Source organism: Choloepus didactylus, chromosome 1, assembly GCF_015220235.1.
Source record: "Choloepus didactylus isolate mChoDid1 chromosome 1, mChoDid1.pri, whole genome shotgun sequence".
NCBI lineage: Eukaryota > Metazoa > Chordata > Mammalia > Pilosa > Megalonychidae > Choloepus > Choloepus didactylus.
The window spans coordinates 205,438,794-205,464,371 of record NC_051307.1 but is presented as its reverse complement, the minus strand read 5'-3'; the positions used below and the strand labels follow the sequence as shown (position 1 = coordinate 205,464,371).

Genomic DNA, 25,578 nt, shown 5'->3' with positions numbered 1-25,578 from the left:
ATTTCAAAAGGTAGAAATTGAAGGAAACTTCCTCAACATGATAAAGGGCATATACCAAAAACCCACAGCCACATACTTGTCAATGGTGAGAGACTGAAAGCCTTACCCCTAAGATCGGGAACAAGACAAGGATGCCTGCTGTCACCACGATTCAACATTGTGCAGTCCAGCCAGAGCAATCCAGCAAGACAAAGAATTAAAACACATCCAAGTTGGAAAGGAAGAAGTAAAACTGTCATTATTTGCAGACAATATGATTGTATATATGGAAAATCCTGAGAAATCGATGACACACCTACTTGAGCTAATAAACAAATTCAGCAGAGTGGCAGGATACAAGATTAATGCGCAGAAGTCAGTAATGTTCCTATACACTAGAAATGACCTGACTGAAGAAAAAAATTCTATTCACAATAGCAACTAAAAAAGTCAAATACATAGTAGTAAATTTAACCAAAGTTGTAAAAGACCTCTACACAGAAAATTACATAACTGTACTAAAAGAAATAAAAGGGGACCTAAAAAAGGTGGAAAGATATTCTAGGTTCATGGATAAGAAGGCTAACCATCATTAAGATGTCAGTTCTACCCAAACTGATCTATAGATTCAATGCAATTCCAATCAAAATTCCAACAACCTACTTTGCAGACTTGGAAAAGCGAGTTATCAAATGTATTTGGAAGGGAAAGAGGCCTCAAATTGCTAAAAACATTCTAAAAAAGAACGACTTGGGAGGACTTAACGCTTTCTGACTTTGAAGCATGCTATAAACCCACAGTGGTCAAAACTGTGGTACTGGCACAAAGATAGACATATTGATCAATGGAGTCAAATAGAGGGTGCAGAAATAGACCCCCAGATCTACAGTCGACTGATTTTTGGTAAGGTCCCCAAATCCGCTGAGCCATGGCAGAACAGTCTCTTCAACAAATGAATCTGAGAGAGCTGGATATCCATATCCAAAAGAATGAAAGAGGACCAAAACCTCACACCCTATACGAGAATTAACTCAAAGTGGATCAAAGACCTCAATATGAGAGAGAGTACCGTAAAACTCCTAGAAGATAATTTTGGGAAACATCTTCAAGACCTAGTATTAGAAGGTAGCTTCTTAGACCTTATACCCAAAGCACAAGCAATGAAAGAAAAAATAGATAAATGGGGACTCCTCAAAATCAAAAGCTTCTGTGCCTCAAAGGAATTTGTTAAAAAAGTGAAGAGGGGTACCAAAAACCTCCTCCTGGGATCAAGCACAGTGGTACGCCGAGGTCCGGGACACCTCCTGTGGGGCAGAAGGTGATTGAATTACTCAGATATGAAGATCATCTTCTAGGTTTTGTTAAAGGCCCTGGATGGTTGAAGTGGCCATTTTGGAATTACAATGGTTTTGGATAATTTTGCCACAGAAGTTTATTAAAATTGTCAAGGATCATCTCTGAAATGAGTCACTAATAGTAAACAATTCAACAAGCTACTTAAAAAGAGACACAGGCATTTCTTCAGTATTTTGGTTCAAAATGGATTATATAACTGGTTAAAGTATTTCAGCTGGTTGAATTTTTCCAACCCCCACCCCACCTCCCCACCCCTGTTGTTCTTCACCCAAAACTGTAAGATATGTTTGATCTGTGTATAGAGTAGTTTCTGCAGTTTCATATTACTGCTTAAATATTCCTGAAGGTTCGTGGCAGTTTTTTTTTACATTTACTGAAAGTTTTAGGAATTTTTTATCTCAACCCCTTTCATATTACAATGGGACAGCTTTTCTAAATGAAGATCTTGAAAGAGTATGGAGTTTTTTTCCTTTTATCTTTTATTTACGTGGAAATTTAAAATGTTGCAGTTTCTCAGCAGCATGGTAGTATTGAGATAGCTGTGTGTTTCCCTGTATATGCTGATGTTTAGGGATGCTTTTCAGATGTCAAATTTTCTTTTTGTTTTTGCTTTTTGGCTCATAAATTGGATATTTCATCTGGAGTAGATAAGTACAACAGTGACAAGTACATGGAATAATAAAGAAGACAGGCTTCAGAAGACTTACAAACCTTAAATTCAAGGAACTTGGCTAATTCTAGAGATAGCCATGTGAAAACTTTAAAACAGAAGTATGGGTAGCTGACTGGCAGTAACTCTATGTCAAATAGTCTTAGGTTAAGCATCTTCAAAGAACTTGGATATTATTTCAAAGGATATCAAAAAAAAAAAAAAAAAAAAAAAAAAAAAAAACCTTGAAAACATAAAGATAACAAGAAAAGAACTAACACCTGCCTGTGCAGTCCTGTTGGAATTTGGACTTGCCATGAGGTGTTGAAGCCTTGTTTCACTGAGTCGGAGAGACTGGACCTAAATAGCATAGCATGACTTTGCTCCACCCTGGCTTAATTTTCCTATTCCCACCATCATCAACAAAATCATCATTGAATTTTGAAAAGCATTCTGAAAAGTTTTTACGGACAGAAAATTGTTATGATGTGAATCATGAGCGCCATAACTCTTCAGATGGCTTTGATTCTGGTATTGGGCATCCTAACGGAGATAACTTTGAAAGGAAAGAAAAAAATGAATGGTGTACACATGGAAGAAATGGTACTGAAAACATAAATCATTGAGGGGGATACCATGGTGGAAGTTCCTGTTCTCGTAGCAGTATTTTCCATTCTGAAAAAAGCCAAGGACTGCATGAAAACAGCATACCTGACAATGAAACTGGGAGGAAAGAAGACAAGAGAGAACAGAAACAGTTTGAGGCTGAGAATTTTCCATCTTTAAATCCTGAGTATGAGAGAGAACCAAATTAGAATAAATCTTTAGCTGCAGGTATATGAGAATATCCTCTGAATCCTAAATGTAGAGCTCCAAGAATGCTGGTCATTAAGAAAGGTAATACAAAAGACTTACAGCTATCTGGATTCCCAGTAATAGGAAATCTTAGGCACAGCCAGTTAAGAATGGGACTGGTCCAAGTGTTTATAAAGGCTTAGTCCCTAAACCTGCTGCTCCACCTACAAAACGTACACAATGGAAAAGCCAAACTAAAGAAAATAAAGTTGGGACTTCTTTCCCTCATGAGTCTACATATGGTGTTGGCAACTTTAATGCTTTCAAATCAACTGCCAAGAATTTTAGTTCATCAACAAATTCAGTGAAAGAATGTAACCACTCAAATTCCTCTTCACCTTTTGACAAACTTAATCAGCACCCTCATCTAACAAAACTTACATGAATATGCACTGATAAGAAGAGTGAATTTTTGAAAGCATTGAAAAGAGACAGTAGAAGAGGAACAAAAAGATGAAAGTCATACTGGCTTAGAGAAGGATGACGACTCATTTAATTTGCATAACAGCAATAGTACTCATCAAGAGAGGGATGTAAACCAAAACTTTGATGAAAGTGAAATTCCACAGGAGAATGGCAATGCTTCAGTGATTTCCCAACAGATCATTCAGTCTTCAACCTTTCCACAAACTGAAGTTCTTTCAAGAACCTGTGTTCTTGAGGCAGAACACAGGTTGTTAGGGGAGATGGGCCGGCAGGAAGACAGTGAAAATGATGAAACATGGGCTCCCTTAACTGAGGATGAAATGAGAGAATTCCAAGTTATTAGTGAACAGTTACAGAAGAATGGTCTGAGAAAAAATGGTATTTTGAAAAATGGCCAGATCTGTGACTTCACATTTGGACCCTGGAAAAACAGCACTTTCAAACCCACTATTGAGAATGATGACAGAGAGACAAGTAGCAGATGATGATGATGTGTGAAGGATTTCCTAACAGCTTTAGAAAATTTATTGTGATGCATCTCTCATACAGTTTGGTGGTGAATTGTAAAAATGAAGAACTATAATTTATGTAGTAAAATACCCTATTAGAAGATGATTTTTGGGAGGGATTTCAGTATGAAGAAAACAAAGAAATTTGTGTTGGGCTGTGTTGAACATTATTTCTTTGTAAATGAATGTTGTAGAAATGAGGACTTTAGTTGATCCAACATTGACTTTCTTCATCACTGCAGCAGTTCTCTGACTAGCAATGTGATGATGTAACAAATGAGATTTTCTCATTTAGTAATAAAAGTTGTGCAGTGTTTTTCAAAAAAAGAAAAAAAAGTGAAGAGGCAGCCATCCCAATGGGAGAAAATATTTGGAAACCTTGTATCTGATAAGAGACTGGTATCCTGCATATATAAAGAAACCCTGCAACTCGACCACAGTAATACAAACAGCCCAACTATAAAATGGGCAAAAGATATGAAAAGACATTTCTCTGAAGAGGAAATACAAATGGCTAAAAAACACAGGAAAAAATGTTCATCTTCACTAGCTATCAGGGAAATGCACATCAAGACCACAGTGAGATATCATCTCGCACCAGTTAAAATGGCTGCCATTAAACAAACAGGAAAGTACAAATGCTGGAGAAGATGTGGAGAAACTAGAACTCTTATTCATTGTTGGTGAGAATGTATAATGGTACAGACACTGTAGAAGACAGTTTGGTGGTTTCTCAGAAACCTAGATATCAAGTTACCCTACGATCCAGCAATTTCGCTTCTCAGTATATACGCAGAAGATCTGAAAGCAGTGACACAAACAGACACTTGCATACCGATCTTCATAGTAGCATTGTTCACAATTACTAAGAAATGGAAACAATTCACATGTCCTTCAACAGATGGTTGGGTAAACAAAATGTGGTATATACATACAATAGTATACTATGCATCGGTAAGAAGGATTGAGGTCCTGAAACATACCACAGCATGGATGAACCTTGAAGACATAATGCTGAGTGAAATAACCCAGACACAAAAGAAGAGATATTGTATGTTACCACTAATGTCCATCCCCTGAACAATGTAAAATTAGTGTCTTATAATCTAGAGATAGACAGAACCTAGTGAAGGGTGAATGATAACGTAATATGTATAGATATGATAATGAGGGTAAACTTAAAGATATGGGAATGGGCAGGGGTGATTATGGTTCATTAATGGGATTGTAAATATCAGTGCCACATTAAAGGTGAACATGATCAAAAGTGGTTGTTTAAAGGCAAATAACCTACAGAGTAGCACTACAAATTTAAATAAGTGTTTGCATGATATATTTCTAAGGTATGACACAGGGATAAAGAGTTATCAACAGAATGGTATATGGGAGAATTACCAATTACATATTATAGACTATATTTAATAGCAATATCTTACTAGCATTACACTCATACTAGGGATGAATAATTAGCTCATAAGAGCTCTGAAATATGTTGTGTTATGATCATTGTTTAAAATTGAGAGTGATGGTGATTGTATAACTAAGTGAAGATAATGTGAGATACTGATTGTTTACCTTGGGCAGAATATATGTTATGTGAAATTAGGAACCTCTTACTTAATAAGTCAAGCCCTTGATCTTGAAGCTTGCTCTTGTGAAACTCATGCCTGTAAAAAGGAGGCTAAGCCTTCCCATAGTTATGCCTAAGAAGCACCTACAGAGGACCTCTTTTGTTGCTCAGATGTGGTCTTCTCTCTCTAAACCCAAATCAGCAAATAAATTAATGTCCCCGTTACATGGGGCAGTGACTCTCAGGGGAGTGACTCTCCCTGACAACATGGGGCACAACTCCCAGGAATGAGCCTGGCCTGGCATTGATGAGTTGAAAATACCTTCTTTCCCAAAAGGGGAAAAAGAAAGGTAACAAAATAAGGTTACAGCAGCTAAGAGATTTCAAATAGAGTCGAGAGGCTATTCTGGAGGTTTTTCTTATGCAGGCTCCAGCTAGATATCCCAAATGGCCACAGAATGCCATTCCCTAACCAATAGTAGTCCCAAAATACCTAGGTCCCTATCTGATAGTCTATCAAAGTTTCACTCACTACCTTTATCTCTCAGAAACTTAATTCCACCAGAGTGTTGCTGTACCAGATAAGGCCTAAAACACAGAGGCAATAGCCTCTTTAAGAACAGCAGTCAGATGCAGCTCCCTTCCCCATAATATTGACACCCCTTTTCAGTATGAACAAGTTAGGGTGTTCTCTGCGTAGATACTCCTGAAAATCAGCAAAGTGATTAAACCAGAGAAAGGGGTAGCAACATACAAGAAGGGATTTAACAAGTGATTACAAATACTGAATCTTTATGTAAAATTTTTTTAGATGCTAGTGTATTATAATAGCTAGAAGGAAATAACCAAAATGGTGGAACTGTAACCCATAACATTCTTTGAAATTTGCTCTGTAGCTACTCATTAAAATTGTACTTTGAAAGTTATCACTTTTCTGTGTATATCTTATATTTCACAATAAGGAAGGACTGAAACTGTGGAACTGTAAACCATAATATTCTTTGAAATTACCTGTATAACTACTTGTTAAATTGTACTTTGGAAGTTATCACCTTGCTGTATATATATTTCACAATAAGGAAATAACTGAAATTGTGGAATTATGACTCATAACGTTCTTTAAATTTGCTATTTGTTGAATTGTACTTTGAAAGTTATGACTTTTCTATATATATGTTAAATTTCACAATTAAAAAATGTGTATATGAAAGGTGAAGCCAAGGGAGGAAAATAAAATAAAATTTGGATCATGCTGAAAAACAGAATTTTATATGGGGGCATAAAGGTCCTTAGTAACCAAAAACATCTTTAAAAGGAAGAACGAAGCTGAAATACTCAGATATCCTAATTTTAAAACTTATTTCACAGGGACAGTAATCAAAACAGCATGGTACTGGCACAAGGACAAGACAAATAGACCAATGGTATCACATTGAAAGTTCAGAAATAAATGCTCACATTTATGCTCAATTGATTTTTCACAAGGATTCCAAGTCCACTCAATGGAGAAACAATAATCTCTTCAAGAAATGTTGCTGAGAAAACTATATATCCATATTTTAAAGAATGAAGGTGGACCTTTACCTCACATCATATACAAAAGTTAACTCCAAATGGATCAAAGACCTAAATAGAAGACCCAGAATTATAAAACCTCTAGAATAAAACATAGGGAAGCATCTTCAAGGACCTTGTGTTAGGCAGTGGTTTCTTAGACTTCACAGCAAAAGCCTGAGCAAAAAAGAAAAGATAGATAAAGGGGATTTCATCAAAATTAAAATCTTTTGTTCATCATAGTACTTGTTCATGAAAGTAAAAAGATGACCTACAGAATGGAGAAAATATGTGGAAACCTCATATCCTATAAGCATTTAATGTCCAGAATAAAGAAGTCCTACAACTCAATAACATAAAGATGATCCACCCAATTTTAAAATGGGTAAAAAAATTTCTCCAAAGAAGATTTATAAATAGCCAGTAAGCGTATGAAAAGATGTTCAACATCATTAGCCATTAGGTAAATGCAAATGAACCTGTAGTGAGATAACAATTCACACCCACTAGAATGGCTACTATTTAACAGAAAGGAAAAGAACAAGTGTTGGAGAGGATGAGGATTAATAGAAACACTAGTTCATTGTTAGTGAGGATGTAAAATGGTGCAGCTGCTGTAGAAATTAGTTTCGCAGTTCCTCAGAAAGCTAAGTTTAAAGTTACCACATGACCTAGCAATACCACTTCTAAGTATATATCCAAAAGAATTGAAATCAGGGACTCAAACAGGTATTTGCACACCAGTGTTCATAGCTGCATTACTCACAGTAGCAAAAGGTGAAAACAATCCAAATGTCCAGCAACAGATGAATGGATAAACAAAATGTGGTACATACAACAGAATCTTACTCAACCATTAAAAGAATGAAGTTCTGATACATGAGACAACATAGATGAACCTGATGACATCAAGTGACAAAAGGACAAATATGGTTTGATCTCACTGATGTGAAATAATTAGAATAAGCAAATTCATAAGAATCAGAAACTAGAAAACAGGTTATCAGTGGCCAGGTAGAGGAAGGGAATGGGGAGTTAATGCTTAATTGATACACAATTTCTGTTTCAGGTGATGGAACAGTTTTTGTACTGGTTGGTGGTGATGGTCGCACAACATTGTGCATGTAATTAACACCACTTAATTGTATATTTTAATGTGGTTAATAGGGGAAATCTTAGATGGCATATATGTAACTAGAATAAAAATGTTTTAAAACCATGGGACTGTACAACACGGTGAACTCAAATGTAAACTAGGGATTATAGTTAGTAGTATAATTATAATATTGTTTCTTCAGTTGTAACAAATGTACCACACTAAAATGTTAATAAAAGAGAAAACTGGGTTTGGGGTGTGGGTGGTGTTATATGGGAACTCTGTGTTTTCTGCGCAATTTTTCTGTAACCTACAACTTTTCTTGTAAAAGAAAATTAAAAAAAAAAAAAGTAAGAAATAGAGAATATTAAAATACGATGTTTTGTAACTCCAGCAGTGTTGCTTAGGTTTTTCAGTATACCCAGATAGAATCAAGAAGTAGTTAAAAGTGTCTTAACTAGGCAAGCTCATAACAGGCCGGTATTTACATGATGTCTTTGTGGCAGATACCTATCTTTCCATATAATTGGAATTAAAATCCTTATACCTTCTGGATTCCAGGAAACAAGATTCACTAACTATTTAGGTTTCATGGATTTGCATTAGTAATCCTGTTTTCCTCATTTTGGTCAGTAAGATTTATAGTGCTTTTGTTTAACCCCAACTTTGGATGTCTTGTAAGAAATTGCATATAGAAAATCATTTTATTTTGTACTTTGGAAAGAACAGAAATTCAGGCTTCCATTCATTAGGAAAATAGCTAGAAATTGGTCTTTTGTACTCTTTGCCCTGGAAATAGTGATGACAGTATTGTGAATGTGGAGAGATTGCTTTTTAATTGTACAGTTTTTCTCTTTAGTTTCTTTTCTCCCTTAGTTTTTAGTTCAAATCATTTAATTAGTTCAGCTCAAAAAAAAAAAAGACAAACCATTTAGCAAATTTAGTTCTCTGCCTACGACGTTCTTCCAAGTTGGAATTTTCTGACATAAGCCTTGTTTTGTTAAAAGTCAATAGTTCTACACCTTTTTATTCCCTTTGCAAATTTACTATAGCAATTGTGTGACATGCAGGGGAACGTGAGATGTAAGAAAGTGGCTGAGGCCACCTGGTAGCATGCTGTAGAATGTTTAATCTTATCTCCCTTCCAAGGAAATATGTCAGTCCAGTGGTGCTTGACAGGCCTTGCTGTGCCTGTGCTACCTTCTGTTGTGCACTGCATCAGTGCTACAGGCAAGTCTAGGGCAGTGCTTTCCAGTTGAGCTTTCTGTGATGATGGAAATGATCTGTATCTGCATTGCCCAGTACAGTAGCCATTAGCTTCATAAGAAGGCTTCTGAGCTCTTGAAATGTGGCTACTATGATGGAAGAACTCGATTTTAAATTTTATTTACTTTTACTTTTTATTTTAATAGTTACACATAGCTAGTGGCTACCGTATTGAGCAGTGAGAATTTGTTGTCAGAAGGAAGATAGTTGAGTGTCCCCCAAGCAACATAAATGGAAGAGTGGAATGTAGCTAAATAGTGTGACTAATTGCTTTCTTCTGCCTTGCTGGGGCATGTCATCCCTATGTTTTAGGTCCCATTCTGTCCTCCTCTCCCTGCACTACCCTTGAATAACGTTAATCTGGTAAATATCTGCAAATTTATTAGGAATACAAGTTATTTATAGTTTGGGTTGTTTTGTCTCTGCTTTGTGGGTGTTGAAAATACCTTGCACTGTACCCTTTGAGCTGATAGTGATAGGTATGAAGCTCCAATTAAACTCTGGATGCTAGCTATGTAAGCTGTTTCTGAACGCTAGGCATGTGCTTTGTTGTTATTTTGCTTCAGCTTAGAGATGTTCTCCAAGATTCATATCTGTTTAAGTATTACATGGAGCTTGCATATGGTTTTGGTAAATTTTACATTACATGCAAAGTGAATGATGCCATTCTAAGAGAAAAGTCTGGAATTTCTCCATTCATCCTGTGAAGTTGTTTAGGCATATATATTGTCACTCATTACTTAATACTATTTTTGTGACTTTAGTGGTTAGCATACAAGCGCTTTAATCAAAAAGATTTAAAAATCCTGTATAATTCGAAATGGAGGTAAGGCAAACAGTAGCTCTTTCCTTTATACAAAATACATGGGTCCTTTATGAAAGTTGGTATTAATAATAGTGATATCTGAGAGAGAGAATCTAAATTCTTAAGACTTTTAAAATAAGTAAAAAATGTCAGTTTTAAGTCATCATAGTTAGTTACCAGCGTTTGTATTAGAGGAAAAGTAGTGAATGGTCTCTGTTGTATCTGCCTCTTATTTGCCATCTTAAGACAAATATTCCTTGTCCATGTGTATCTCCCTTGGAGTTAAATTTATTATTCTAAATGTTTCTTCATGGTATTGTCAGTGTTTTCCCTTTTCTTTACTCCTTATGAACCATGGCCTCTGATTTTCAGAAATGGGTAGTTCACCATGATTCTTTATTGAGGAAGCTTAAAATCTCCTTGGCGTTTTCCTCTCTTCTTTGGGTACATATGTTGGCCATAAACAGTGACTACATTAGGGTTTTTTCAGGTCTATTTGCTTTGTAATTGGCTACCTTATTAGATCCTCTTGTTACTTACAGTATTATAGTTTTTTATTTTAGATTTTCAGGTAGACCATATTGCCTCTATATAATGATGTTTTTGCCTCTTTTATATCTTTAGAGTGTCACTTCTAGTCCTCTAGTCAGTCACTTGTGAGGTACCATCTAGTGCTTATCAGGATTTCAGGAAGTGTGTTTCATAATGGCTGAGGAAAATTCTAGCCCTGTGTTTGTCTTTCATAGAACCAAGCTAAAGAACCAGGAATATGAAACTTTAGATCATTTGGAGTGTGATCTGAATTTAATGTTTGAGAATGCCAAACGCTATAATGTTCCCAATTCAGCCATCTACAAGAGAGTTCTGAAATTGCAGCAAGTCATGCAGGTATGATTTCTTGGTTTTGCCAAATTTGTTATGTGTATATTTGAAATAATTTTACATGTTTCAAGTGTATTTTAAGATGTGTGATTTCCCCCAGCAATACCATGCCATTTATTTCAATCACAAGTACTGCTAAATATTTTTCTAAGTTGTCAGAGCCATGCAGAATAGAGATAATAGTTTGGACAGGATTGGCTTCGTGTGTGGAAGAAGCAGAGATTTGTCCCTAGAAGGTAATTTTAGGCCCCTCAGGAAGTTTCCCTTTAGTCACAGATTATTCCATCATTTAGACTTTATTCCTTTTTTGATTTTGTCTCTGTCAAAGTAAGTCTGTTCCTGGAGGAAAGGACATTTTAAGACTAATCAATGTATAATTTCCACAAACTTATCAGATCTTTTCTGAGAGCACATCTTGGAAAGCATCTGAGATCACAAGTCATCTAGAGGTTTTGGGATAGGAAGGCATAGGTGTGAAACAAGTTGGGTCTACCTGATAGTATCACCTGTGTAATCTTCATTTTCTTCAGTCAGTGCTGTGATTCTTAGACGGGGCTGTGGATTTCAAGTATTTCCTTTTCAGTACTCTGTGAATGTATTCTCTAAGCCTGCTGTGGTTGGACTTCTTCAGCTTTGTTTGGCAGAAGGTCGTTAAAATGCATGTGTTGAAAAGTAGATCTTCTTTCACCTCTTACTTTGTACTTTTTTTCTTCTTAGCCACACTGCCCTTTAGAAATCACAAGGGTACCAAAGACCCTTTTTGAGTTGGCTTTACTTAAATATAGCCACCAGAGCAGAATGCCCCTACAAATTGCCTCAGTTCTTTTAACAGGTCCTTTCCCTTTGTAGTCTTAATTGCTGTTGAGCTTAGCATTGTTTTCTCAACTCTCTAGATCCACTTTTTAACCTACTTTTCTGTCATACAGGCTTTTGTTAAATTGGGTTATTGAAAATGTTTAATGATTCTTTAATTTCATGCATCTGCTTATGGATGCATCTTTCTTAGTGAAGGTGGTATGTGTAGTTCTTTAATATTCATATATTCTAGGAATGTTCAGCAGAGTGAGCTTGACTCCAAGGATCTGCTCTGTTTTAGGCAAAGAAGAAGGAGCTTGCAAGGAGAGACGACATTGAGGATGGAGACAGCATGATCTCTTCAGCCACCTCTGATACTAGTAGTGCCAAAAGAAAAAGGTATATAGTCATAGCTGGAGATATCCCTTCGGTTCCTGTTTATTCTTTTTTAGATAAGTGAAGAAAAATGTTTGTTTTTTTTTAAGTTCTTAAGTATGAGTTTTATTATAAGCTTTAAATAGTTGATTAATTCTAAAGGAAAACATTTGTAAATTGGATGATTAGTGCTTTTTTGTTTTATTAATGTAAGTACCATATTGCTTTTAGAGGACCTAGATAAAAATGGCAAGTATATATGTAACTTGGCAAAATATGTTATTCATTCTGTTGTCCAGGTTATTTTTTAAAATGTGGCATTTTAAGAGTGTCACTTAAATCTAATTTAGGTAATGCCTACATGGTGAATTGCAGAGATGAAATACGAATTAGAAAAAGGTAAGGAGGAATTTAGTAATACCACTGCAGCAAAGTTAAGTCATTGGTCTTACCCCTTTGTTTTTCCTTGTTAATCTGATCTCTGTGTGTCGTTTTAAGGATATCAGATTGTAAAATGCCAAACCATAACTTCTTATAGTTCATAAAATATTAAGCTAGATGTTTGGTTTTCTTTTATTTCTAACCTTTCCTTCAACTGCCCTAACTCTTCCTTCCTGTCATGGATTTTATGGAAGGGGGCCTTACTGTGAAACCCTGAAGCTGGACTCCTATAAGGAATCATACAGGACTGTCTATTGTCTCTATCTCCACTTGGAGTTTCTCTGGCCTAATCATTGTAGAACACTCCTTCAGGCTTAACTGTCTTACCATCTTTGCAACAGCAGTCAATCCAGGAAGGAAACCTTGACAAGGGATAAGCCCCGCCTTAATAGCAGGGCTTGACAGATTCAAAGTTGTAATGAAGAAGTCATTAGTAACTGTTGACACAGTTCTGTACATGCAGTATATAGAGCCACTAAAATCTGAGGATTAAAAAATATGGTTTAGAAAAGAGAAGCTGTCCTGTCTTTCCCTCTTATAAATAGCATTTGGGAAAAACTTTTACCTTTGAAAATAACTGCTATGCTATGCCATGGTATCTAAATCAATTGGTGTACCCTGAGTATGAGTCACCTCCCATTACTGGCCTATGAATTTCATCCTTCCCAAGTTCTTAATTCCTTGTTATACCAGGGACAACGGAGGAAAAATGTGAAACCAGATCAAAGACATCAAATCAAGAACATCTTGGGTGTAATTATATAACTCTACTACAGCATCACCTGTGTTTTCCAGATCAGTCACCAATCAAAGATAAAAACTTCTCAGGCAAAAGAAGGTAATGGAGGCAAAGTGATGGTACAATTAGTGCCAACACTGAACGAAAAGAGAGATCTTAAACTAGTTGAGTGATAAAAAAACAGTTAAAAGGAAGAATTAGCCCAGGCCAAGTCCTTAGAAATGGCATATCTCTGTGGCTTGTAGTTTGTGGGTCATCCCAAGTACATTAAATGAAAGTTGTTGACCTAAATGCTCCTGTAAAAAAAAAATAAGCATTATGTTCTTGAAATAATAAATTCTCACTTTAGAGAATAAAATGAAAAACACAAATATAAAAAGAGTAAATATAAATCATCTGCTAAAAAAAAATAAAAGAACAAACCTGGATTTGAAATGCGGGCATAAGTGGATGTTAAAAGATCAGAGAAGCAAGCCCTATACTTTGGACTATGACAAAAGAAATAACATGATGAGCCTCTTAGAAAGTATTTATGTTGAGATGTATTGGTAATAAAAAGTAAACTTCTCCAGAATTCAAGCAGACAGAACAGCCTAATAGATTAAGTTAAGCTTGGCCAGACAAGTTAGGGCCAAGTTTTCCAAGTTCCGTTGAGTCTGACTCCTAAGTATTGTATATAATTCTATTGTTACCTTATTTTTTTTTAATACCAAAGAGTCTGAGAAAAATTGGATGTGTGTATAGTTTGTTTTATTCTGTTAGTGCATTCTTCTCCCTCATTCCCCAGTCCTCTACCCAAAAATCTATCTACTGTCTTCCATGTTGAAATGTTCCCAGTACTCTTATTATTTTGTTTCCTGTGGACCAAATAATCTTTTTTCTTAACCTTAATTGGTTTATACTTGACCCTCCAGTGTTGCTTATTTTGTTTCTCTTCATATGTAATGTTTGTTTCTGCTTTCCCAGGAACACTCATGACAGTGAGATGTTGGGTCTCAGGAGGCTATCCAGGTGTGCAGTCCTTTTTTATGCATAAACATACTTTTAAAAGTGTAACTTTTCTGTGGCATGGTCAGTACTGATTAGGTGAAAAGAGAAGCCTTAAACATATGAAATAAAAGATTTTTATTTGAGTGCCAGTTTATTGTATGAATAAATAAAGCAGTACAACTTAGAAGTTTAGTTAGTAAAATAAATTCAGATTAGTTAGCTTGGATATGTTCAACGGTAGCCTTAATTTTTTTGCTAGCTTTGCCAGGGGCAGAAAGCCCCCTCACCAATCACTGTGGCTTGTGCTTCTGAAGCTAAAGGTAGAGGCTGATAATTTGTTGGCATTGCTGGTGTCAGTGACTAGCCAGTTCCCTTTCAGAGATGTCTTTGTCAGATTGGGGATTGTGGAGGCATCAGAATCAACACTAACAATCAAGTGATGTCGATGCATGTGGACATCTATGCCATGGATTAGTGCTTCTAGAGCATGAGTACATTTCCTTAGTTTCTGATCTTGTCCATGTATTATTTCTTTAAAAGCGTCCATTCTTTTGCATGTTACTTATGATTTTAAAAGCAGGGTATGAGTTTTGCTATGTTATACTCTTAGTAATAATGGTGTGGTGCTTTTGTTTTCACATTTGCCATCTGGCATTCATGGAGTGTCAGTTGCTTGCAGAACACTCAACTCTGCTCTTATAAGACATAAAGAAGGAAATTCTGTTCATCTCTTCTACCTGCCACAAACTTCTTGGCCAGGGAAAGAGGCAGGTTGAAAACATGAAATTTTGTGGGAACAATATAGTAAAATAACTGCATGTTGCATACAACTATGTAGTTGTATGGGAATATTGTATGATTGTTCAGAGAGCTTTAGGAAAAATAGATGTGTTAAGTTGTCTACCAAGTTGCTACCATATGTAGGCCATTCTAGAAAATTACTGTGTTATTGTCATCTTCCTAATATATTCCTTAAGAAAAATTTTCTTCCTCAGCTGGTAAATTTAAGAACGACACCATAGCTTGTATTTTTTTATATGTATCATTCATACTGTATGTCACTCACTCTGGGTTGTAGTAGAAATAGAATTGGGGGACATCATGGGATAGTGTTTTGACCCCTAGCTCCAGAGCCTGACTGCCCAAGTTCAAATCCAAGCTGTTGCTCTTATTAGCTCTGTGATCTATCTGAGCCTCATCTCAATTCTGTCTGAAAAGGGGGTTGATGATAATAAGCTACATAGGATGACTGTGAGGACCCAAATGGTTAATAAGTATAAAGCACCTAGAACAGGGCCTGGATACAGTAAATGATAAATGTAGCTTTGATTATTTTCTCGAAGGGGTACCTGTTGCCATCAGTGAGGGCTCAGTAGATTTCATTGTGTTTTTCTAGTCAGATGTTACTAGTCTGGGAAGACTTACTGGGAAAGATGAATTAAAAGGTTTTATTCCTTGAAGATTTGAAGATAAAGTATAGTAAGCCTTGTAGAAGAAAGAACCTTAGGGTTTACTTAGCTTAACTGTAAGAACCCCTGAAGTTTTAAGGCCAGAGAGCAAAATACTGGGGAATCTTTAAGCCTATGAGCAGAGTTGACTGATTTGAGAGGTTTTTGATAGGCACTGACTTATGGGAAAAGAAGGGACATAATTAAAAGCAGTATGGTGATTATCATCTGATTCACTTCTCAGTTCTACTGCCTTGGGTATTCACTTAAACTTTCTAAGGCTCAGTTTTTGCATCTGAGAAGTTGAAATAGTAATTGTACCTGGTTTTCAGAGATTGAGGATTAAATGAGACTGCGTCTATAGTGTTTAGCACAGTACCTGGCACATAGTAGAAGTGTTAGTTATTATTACTATATGTGGGGATTATGTATTTATATATGCAAATATCAGTCCATTTAACTGTGAAAGAAGGGAGCTGACTCTATCTCTGTGTTCATGCAAAAGAAAGTTTTATTCTACTCATTCTACAGGTTTTTATAGCATACAAGGTAGTCTCCTACAGGACTGTTTTCAGGTATTTCAGGGAGGGTGCATTTTTTCTAAAGCCATAAGGTGTGATTGCATGTCTTTGATCTCAAGGGACAATCTCTTTGGGGCTAGACGGGAGACAGCAGGAGCAGGAGACAGGAGCACGGAAGGAGCCTGGCTATGTCCTTATCTAAATTGGTGCCTGCCTTCAGGCACGCAAAGCTTTGGCCTTCTCCCAGCCTGATGCCCACCTTCAGGCTCCCAGTTCTTAGGAGGTGGCCTCCCTGTATAACCTATCAAGCCAGGGAAACTTCTGTGTCTCCACGTTTAACAATAAACTGTATCTTCAGAAAAAAAAAAATGAAAAAAGACATTTGATGAAATGGTCAGCCATGAAGTAAGAGAGTCAGAGCTAATGCTATCACATTAAAAATGGAAAGGAGGCTTAAGATGTTCAAGTGAGAAGCTTAAGGGCTTCATTCCCCACAGAAACTTTGAATAATCAGCAAGAACTGGCAGAAACATCTTTCTTGAAGCTACACTAAACACTTAAAGGACCACAGTAACTTGGTAAGCACCAAGTCAACAAAAAACTACTTAAGTGCTGTAGGATCTCATGGTACCTTCATCCTGCTCAGCTGGTCCACTACCCCTCCCCATCATCTCAGTGTGGAGTTGGACTGTACTTCTACTATGCAGATCCTTGTTCCTGGTTCTGGAAGGAGTAGAGTAACTCTCATGCACATACTGGCCCGATATGTCCGGTGGTGCCTGAGGAACTTGTCTTCCCAGAACATGCCCTGCATGTAGAAGGCAGCTCATGGCCCTCTCCTACAGAACACTGTGGCAGAGCAGTCAAATCTTGCTGCTTGGGGAAGAAATTGCTGGCTGTAGGACATACAGTATAGTGCCCAGATGGGAGAAAACTTTCCTAGGAATGAGGGAACACTCATTACCATGTAAACGGGACTTCCTAGGGCTGCACACAAATGCCCAAGACAGGATGCATTTACAGAAAAGAACTGAGAGGCCCCTAAACTTTAGACTGGAGTTATATTCTCTAAACTCATTGTATGGATAAACCCTGAAGGAGAGGGGAGCACTTGTACAGATCAATCTGCAAAGTCCGGGAAAGGTGTTTTCTTTTCTTTCTTTTTTTTTTTCTTCTCTGTTAATTCCTGACAATCCAGGAAAGCTCTTCCTTAACGGTAGCTGACTACAAACTTAAGGAACAGACACCTCAGAGTCTAAATTCCAGCAGTAACACATTAAAATATCAAAATGTCCAGGTTTCCATAAAAGGTTACAAAACATACAAAAAAGCAGGAAGTGATGGCCCAGGCAAAGGAGAAGATTAAAGCATTAGAAACCATCAATGAGGATGACCAGACCTGGGACATACCAGACAAAGGCTTTTAAAAATGTTCCTCAATATGCTTAAAGAACAAAAGGAAAACATGGACAAAGAACTAAAGGAGATCAGGAAAACAGTAGATGGACATAAAGAGAATATCAATAGAGAAATGGAAATTGTGACTAGGAATCAACCAGAGCTGAAGACCACAGTAACATTAAAAATTCTTTAGAGGAGTTCAACAGCAGATTGGAGCTGACAGAAGAAAGAATCAGAGAACTTGAAGAATAAATGATTGAAATCATTCATCTGAGGAGCAGAAAGAAGAACGAACGACAAAAAGGGAGCAGAGCTTGAGTAACCTGCGGGATAGTTGATCTTTTTTGCACTTGTGGCCCTAGAAGTCCTTCATTTACACTGTTCCAAATATACCCTCTTCCCTAGGAAACAGTTTCCACACAGTCCTGGGCGCTGCACTGTGTGTTCTATAGATAGCAATCTCTTGCCCCAGACAGCACGACTTGACAGATCTCCACAGTGGTAGGAGTGTTCAGGGGTAAGTTCTGGGAGGGCAAGTCCCTCAGGCCACCACCAGGCAGATTGGGCCAGACATAATGTGCTTTCAGTATGTACATGAGGGTTAATCTGCTCCCTCTGGAGCTAGGACCAGGGATCTGCACTGGGAGAGCTGGCTGGCTCTGTCAAGCCAATGGGGAGTGGTAGAGGGACACCAGCCAGGGACACCAAAGGATCCTACAGCTTTAAATAACCTTTTTCTTGATTCATTGCTCACTCTGTTACTGCAGTCCTTTAACTGTTTTCTGTAGCTTTGAGAGCCAGAAGTTTCTGGTTGTTCAAAGCTTCTGTGGGGGCCAAGGGGTGGATAGGTAAGGGACAGAGCCCTGAAACATCTCAATCTGCCATCTTGATCTTGACTTAAGGAGTTTTAAAATATAGATTCCTGTGATATCAAATCCAAGTTCTGAAATTTTTCTTTAGAGGCTTACTGAAGGTTAAAATCATTGGTGTTTTTATGTCTGCCCAGATGTGGCACTGTGTGGTATTGGAGCACTATCTGAAGCTCCCCTTCCATTATCCACTTGCTAAAGACCTGGGTAAGAGAACTCACTCACATCATCACCCCAAGGTGCCTCTTTGGAAAAGAGTTCCACTTAATGAAACTTCTCCTAGATTGCCATTATCTACAAACACTTACTTGACACAGAGATACAAAAGGAATAAGGGGAGAGAATGACAGGAAGGATCTCAGGGCAATGAAGGGAAATGAGCAGTCAGGGTGAAGACAGAGATGATGCGGATGACCCCAACTCTAGGAGATAAAGATTCTTTACTTTTTCTCTCCTTTTTGGACTAGTTTCAGGTTGCCTTGAGCTTCATGATACTGGTAAGATAGGCATTTCTGAGACCTTTATAAATCTTGATTTAGGGATAGATATTTATTCAACTGTTAATTTTTTTTCAAGTTTTGTTTTTTTTTTTTTATCTTTTTTTTTTTTTTTTTTTTTTTTTTTAAACGTATTTTAAACCTTGAGAGAAAATATCTGGCCTGCAGCTTCTTCATGACCCAACAATAAAGAGTGGTCAAAGGACTGGACTAGGAGACTCAAACAGCCACATAGTTTGCTTCAGGAATGAACTTCCTTCTATTTATAGGACAGGAGAGAGATAAAATATTTACCTCTTAGTACTGCATTATAAGAGCTTAGTAAACGTTTATTGAATAGAAAATTTAAGTCGTAGATCATTTCTTTTTGTTACCTACCTGATTGTTCACTTAGAGACTGCTGATTTGAGTCTGGGTAGGATTTCTTAATCAGTCCTGAAGACATAAGAGCAGTGGACCAGAAATCAGATCAGAAGACTGTCCCTTCTAATAATTCACTGGGCCAGTCATTTAGCCTCTCAGAGCCAGTTTCCTCAACTATTAAGACACTAGACCATATCTCTCTTGGATCCCTTTTACCTCTGGTGCTAATCTATGCTCCGTTGTACTTTGTTCCATATGACTCACATCTGTTTCTCAGCAATTTGGAGGACAAGACAGGAGGGGATTTAAACTCAATGATGAAAATTTACTCTAGAGACTAAATTTAAAATTTACCCTAGAGAGTATTTTTAAACTTAGTTGAGAATGGGGTAATGCTGATGGAGGCAGGGAACAGGGACGGAATAAATGCAAGAGCAACTTGTACCCATTCTAGAGATACTAGCCTGGCAGATAGTCTCCCTTTGTTTTTTGGCAAGCAGAATATGCAGGCATTCAGGAGAGGTTATCTCAAGTGATGGAACACTTCTCTTTATGTTTTCTTTGTTTGTTTAGGTTTTTTGGCTTTTTTTTTTTTTTTTTTTTTTTTGGAAATGAGGATTGTTAGTAATAATAATAGGGAATCACTAGGTTTGTTGCACGTTTGCTCTGTTCATCTTTAAAACATAAAATGTGTTCCAGTTGATAATAGAATTTCATTTTATTTGGATGTCAGATAAGATCTTTTTTCAAGCATTGCATTTCATGAGATATTATAAACAGGTTTGTCTGGTGTTCATTGGCTGCTCCTCCCAAGGTCATTGTTTTAACTATTTTGGAAAATTCCTGATATTTGCTTATAGCATGTTTACTGTATATGTGGCATATGTAATCAATAAATTGTAATCATTATGAAACACCTGCCCCCCCATGATCAATCTGTTTCATTTCATGTTCATCTTTGTATAAAGAAAAATGGCCCTGTTCTTATTTTTCCTTTTTTCCGCCTCCTCCCTCAACAGTAAAAAGAACATAAGAAAGCAGCGAATGAAAATCTTATTCAATGTTGTTCTCGAAGCTCGAGAGCCAGGTTCAGGCAGAAGACTTTGTGATCTATTTATGGTTAAACCATCCAAAAAGGACTATCCTGATTATTATAAAATTATCTTGGAGCCTATGGACTTGAAAATAATTGAGCATAACATCCGCAATGACAAATATGCAGGGGAAGAAGGAATGATAGAAGACATGAAGCTGATGTTCCGGAATGCAAGACACTATAACGAGGAAGGCTCCCAGGTAAGGATGTGTGCAGTCCTGGAGTAGGCACATTTTCTTTTGGGTGCCAGTAGTATAATACATGATGGGCAGAGTTATGCACCAGCCTCCTGGACTCGTGATGTTTGGATGCATTAACAGAGGGACCCGAGCTTGGAGTGAGCACAGGGTGCTCTACAGCCGTTCTCATGCCCCAGGTGTGGGATGGGGGCCTGCCTTTCGGATCTCTCCTTGAATGGAGCACAGGTGCTGGGAGGACATGGGCACCAGGCCACTGACCCCATGTCCAGCCAGCTTGTTTATTCTTAGTTTATTCTTCTCGGTGACTAGCTTAATACTTTGTCTCTTCTGAATTGTTTAAAATGATCAGCAGTACATTGTAAAAGTTAAAATCTCATACTCGGTAGTCTGACATACTAGATTTGAATCCTGCTCTAGCTTAATACTTTGTCATTTCTGAATTGTTTAAAATGGTCAGCAGTACATTGTAAAAGTTAAAATCGCATACTCAGTAGTCTGACATCCTAGATTTGAATTCTGCTCTATCAGTCCTTGTGTAAGTCATGTATCCTTTCTGAGCCTCAATTTCCTCATTATAAATTAGGGGTAATAGTATTTGCATTGGGGCTGTTGTAGGGTTTAAATGAGATAATGTATATAGAACATTTAGGCATAGTACACTTCAGTGAGAGCCAATGGAATCGATTAAAATCTTTCACTATCAGAAGGTCCTCCCTTGACCTTTCACTATCATTTTTATTACTGTCCTCATATAATTGTATGATTATATAAGAATTGGCCTGATACTCCCATAAATGCATCTCTAAATAATTTGCATCTTGATTTTCAGTTCTTTATCAGTATAGCTAGGATACGTCCTTCCTTTTTTGATACATATCATGTGTGATATCCCTCATCCACTTTAAGTCTTCCAGAAATAAAAATGTTATATTATATTACATTTGAATATAAAATAAACTAGGCACTGAAGATCTGCTTGTGGATCAAACAAATGGTTCTGTCATAGAAGTTTATTTACACTATCTTCAGTATCACTGGCTAATGTGCCACTTGTCTATCTGGTTGAGAAAAAAAGCCACCCTTAAGAGAGATAGCCAAAGAAAAGAGGTCACTTATTCCCTCAGCCCCTCTTCTCTGGTGGAGGTCAAGGGAGGACCTAAGCCTCGGCTGTGGAGAGAAGCTATTATGTAAATAACCTTGTTCTGGGCTACATGTTACCACCCTTGGCTCAGTCTTCAGAAGGAAATCACTAAGCAGCGAGTGTTGCCTTTTCTACAAACCAGATTCCAGACTGTAAATCCACTCTCTCTGAGCACAGACTTGGGATTTAACAATATTTGAGATACTACTCTCCAACTATCAGAAATATTTAATCTCTGATTTCCATTGGGCTAAGTTTGCTACCTTGAGGGTCCAGTGGAAAAGAGGTTTTTTGAAAAAAGCAATACTTTTAAAGGTGTTTCAGAATTTTTATTAAAACTTGCAGTGATTCTGCTGCAGGGATTCTCAAACTTTAGCTTGCATATCTGCACATTAGAGTCACTCAGGAAGCTTCAGGAACAGATTGAGGAGGCCCAAGCCGACCTCACAGAGATTGTGATTTTACCTCTGTAGTGAGCCTAAGCATTTTTTGAGCTCCAGACTGTCCTAAACTGTTTTTTTAAATGCTGTTTTATTGAGATATATTCACATACCAGATAATGATCCAAAGTATACAAGTATCAGTGGTTCATGGTATCATCATATAGTTGTGCATTCATCTTCACAATCAATTTTTGAACATTGTCATTACTCCAAAAATTAAAAATAAGAATAAAAATTAAAAAGAACACCTAAAACATCCCATACCTCTTATTCCACCCTCTATTATTTATTTATGATTTTTGTCTTTATTTACTTACTCATCTGTTCATACACTAGATAAAGCGAATGTCAGTCACAAGGTTTTCACAGTTACACCATCAAAATTACATAGTTATACAGTCATCTTCAAGAATCAAAACTACTGGATTATAGTTCAACAGTTTCAGCTATTTCCTTCTAGCTATTCTAATACACTAAAAATTAAAAAGGGAAATCTATATAATGCGTTAAGAATAACCTTCAGAATGATCTCTCAACTCCATTTGAAATCTCTCAGCCACTAAAACTTTATTTTGTTTAATTTTGCTTCCCCCTTTTGATCAAGAAGATTTTCTCAATCCCATGATGCCAAGGCTAGGCTCATCCTTAGGAGTCATGTCCCTCATTGCCAAGGAGTCTTTCACCCCTGGGAGTCATGTCCTACGTAGTAGGAAGGGCAATGAGTTTACCTACAGAGTTGGCTTAAAGAGGCCACATCTGAACAACAAAAGAGGTTCTCTGGGGGTGACTCTTAGGCATAATTATAAGTTGGCTTAGCATCTCCTTTGCAGGAACACGTTTCATAAGGGCAAACCCCAAGATCAAGGGCTTGACCTATTAAAACTTCTTTATGGAGGCAAATTGTATTTCAATAAAAAGTTCTCTAAGAAAATAATTTAAAGTGTTTTTATGGAATATAGGTATACAATGATGCGCACATCCTGGAGAAGTTACTCAAAGACAAAAGGAAAGAACTGGGCCCTCTGCCTGATGATGATGACATGGCTTCTCCCAAACTCAAGCTAAGTAAGGCAGCCCCACACTTTGTTATTCAGTTTAGTCTGACAAGGATAGATTACTGATTTACTGAAATAATATTAAACTAATGGATGAATATATTTGAATTCACTAGCACTTCAGCATGGAGTTTCTTTCCTCCTCTCAAACATTCTCTTTTGTTGTCTTTTAAATAAACTGTAAAGAATGTGTGGGGGGTTATTTTCTTGAATGCTATGGATATTTTGTAAATGTTAAGTAGTTACAATATATGATGCCTGGAAGAGTACAGTGGCAGATTTTTTTATTTTTTTGTATGTCTGTTTATGTGGTGATTACCAGAATTGAAAATGAATCCCAGTGCTCTTACTATACTGAAATATGAAAGGTTAGAGATGTCCTTTGAATGTGGTCTGTGACTATTTGTTTTATTCAAAGCTGTAAGGAAAGAGAAGGCCACAGAAATAATTAAAACCATTGGGCTAAACAAGAAGTTTCTGCCTTGTTTAAAATATGTGAATAAAATAAATGTCAAGCAAATGACAGTGATGTCAGGTGTTCTTTAGAGCTATATTTGCTTTAAAAAAAAAAAAAGAAGGAAAAAAATGAACCAACCATGCACCAACCATGCTTTTTAATATGAAATGACTATAAACTGATTTTCACAGTAGCTTTGCTTGTGATTCACTGCTGAGTGATGATTCCTTCTTAAAGCACTTATCTTTTCATGGAATTTTAAAAGCACACTGGTTGAAACATTTGTTAATTTCAAAAAGATCAAATGGAATAAATGCAAACCTTTTATTCTACTTTTTTAGGGACAATAATACCTTTTAAAATTAGAATGAATTATATAAGTTGAGTTAGGAAACTAATTATAGATAGGTAGATTTAACAGTAACTGTTTAAATATATAAGTAAATAAATACGCATTTGAAAGTCCACAAAAAGGAGATTTCAATGTGGAATGTTAATTTCCTTTTTATTTCTCTATTTTTATTATGAAAAATTTAAAACATATGATTGTAAAGAATAGTACAATGAACCCGTTACCCAGGTTCAATATTTATCAAGATTGTACCATTCTTATTTCTTGTATCCTCTTTTTTCTCTTTTTTTAAATAAATTATTGTAAAGAAAATCCAATCATGTCATTTCTTTTCTACACTGTTTAGTATGTATCTCTAAAATATGCAGACATGTTCCTAAAAAACCGTGAAGTCATTATCACACCTAACAAAATTAGCAATAATTTCTTGATTTCATGTAATACCTGAAAGGTTTTTAAATTTTGATGATTGTCTCACACATGTGTTTTTACAATTGATTTCTTCAAATCATGATTTAAATAAGTGCTATATATTACATTTCATTGTTATGCCCTTAAGCTCTTGCAATCTATGCAGTCCTTAATGTTTTTAACTCCTGCCACCGATGAGTTGAAGAAACCAGGTCACTTGTGCAGTATCCTAAGTTCTGGATTAATCAGTTTGCTTCCTTAACTTTTTCCTTTATCATACTTATGTCTTGTAAATGGAAGTTAACTCTAAAAGCTTGATTAGTTTCAGTTTCATCTTTTCAAGTATACTTCATGAGAGGTTTTCGACACTTAGGTTGTGTCACATCTTGGGGCATAGTGTCTGGTGAGGTAGAATCCAAATAAGGTCCGACATTGCATTTCCTTGATATTGCTTTTAAATCTCTTTTAATCTGTAAGTTCCCCCCACCTCTCTCTCTTTTTCCCTCTTGCAGTGTATTTGTTCAAGAACTTGAGTTCCTACCGTAATTTCCAACAGTCTGGGTTTTGCAAATTGCATCCGGTTGCTGTAGTCGAACATGATCCTCTGTCCTTTGTATTTCTTATAAGTTCAGAGTTAGGGCCAGAGGCTTAATCAGATTCAGGTTTCATCCCACATCCCCTCTCTTTGGCACAGAAGACAGCGTCATAGGTGGTGTTTGTCCTTCCATCAGATGGCACATGTTGTCAGGTTGTTTCTTTCTGTTTTGTTAACAACTATTGGTGCTCACTTCATTAGTTTATAAAGGAATGTAAAATAGGTGATAGTATTATTTTTATCATTTCTTGATCATTTATTAACTGGAATATTTCTGTATAGAGAAACTTTGGCTTATCCATTTGGTTATCCAGTGGTGTGGTGTTTGTTGAAGGGAAGATAAAAGCTTGATTTTTGTTGTTCATTTGTTTTCCCCTTTATTTACCAGTTTTCAGAATAATGCATTGGTTTTCTAACATCCTCCAGCATTTACTCAGTTTTT

The 25,578-nt window shown here is 36.7% G+C and overlaps 1 protein-coding gene and 1 pseudogene across 11 annotated transcripts in view; both read left to right on the top strand.

Annotated features, from left to right (window-relative positions):
- The window catches only part of PBRM1 (polybromo 1), a 184,168-nt gene that overhangs the window by 48,648 nt on the left and 109,942 nt on the right, over window positions 1-25,578 (top strand). For 6 of the 11 annotated variants that reach the window (XM_037797947.1, XM_037797915.1, XM_037797989.1 and 3 more), the window contains exons 13-16: window positions 10,812-10,953; window positions 12,044-12,141; window positions 20,406-20,682; window positions 23,226-23,331. In XM_037797947.1, coding sequence (XP_037653875.1) covers window positions 10,812-10,953; window positions 12,044-12,141; window positions 20,406-20,682; window positions 23,226-23,331 — 623 coding nt within the window. Of the gene's footprint in view, window positions 1-10,811; window positions 10,954-12,043; window positions 12,142-14,263; window positions 14,309-20,405; window positions 20,683-23,225; window positions 23,332-25,578 lie in introns of all 11 variants that reach the window. The other 5 variants (XM_037797937.1, XM_037797922.1, XM_037797930.1 and 2 more) reach the window with 1 other exon arrangement.
- Window positions 1,593-3,763, top strand: LOC119505326 (annotated as a pseudogene).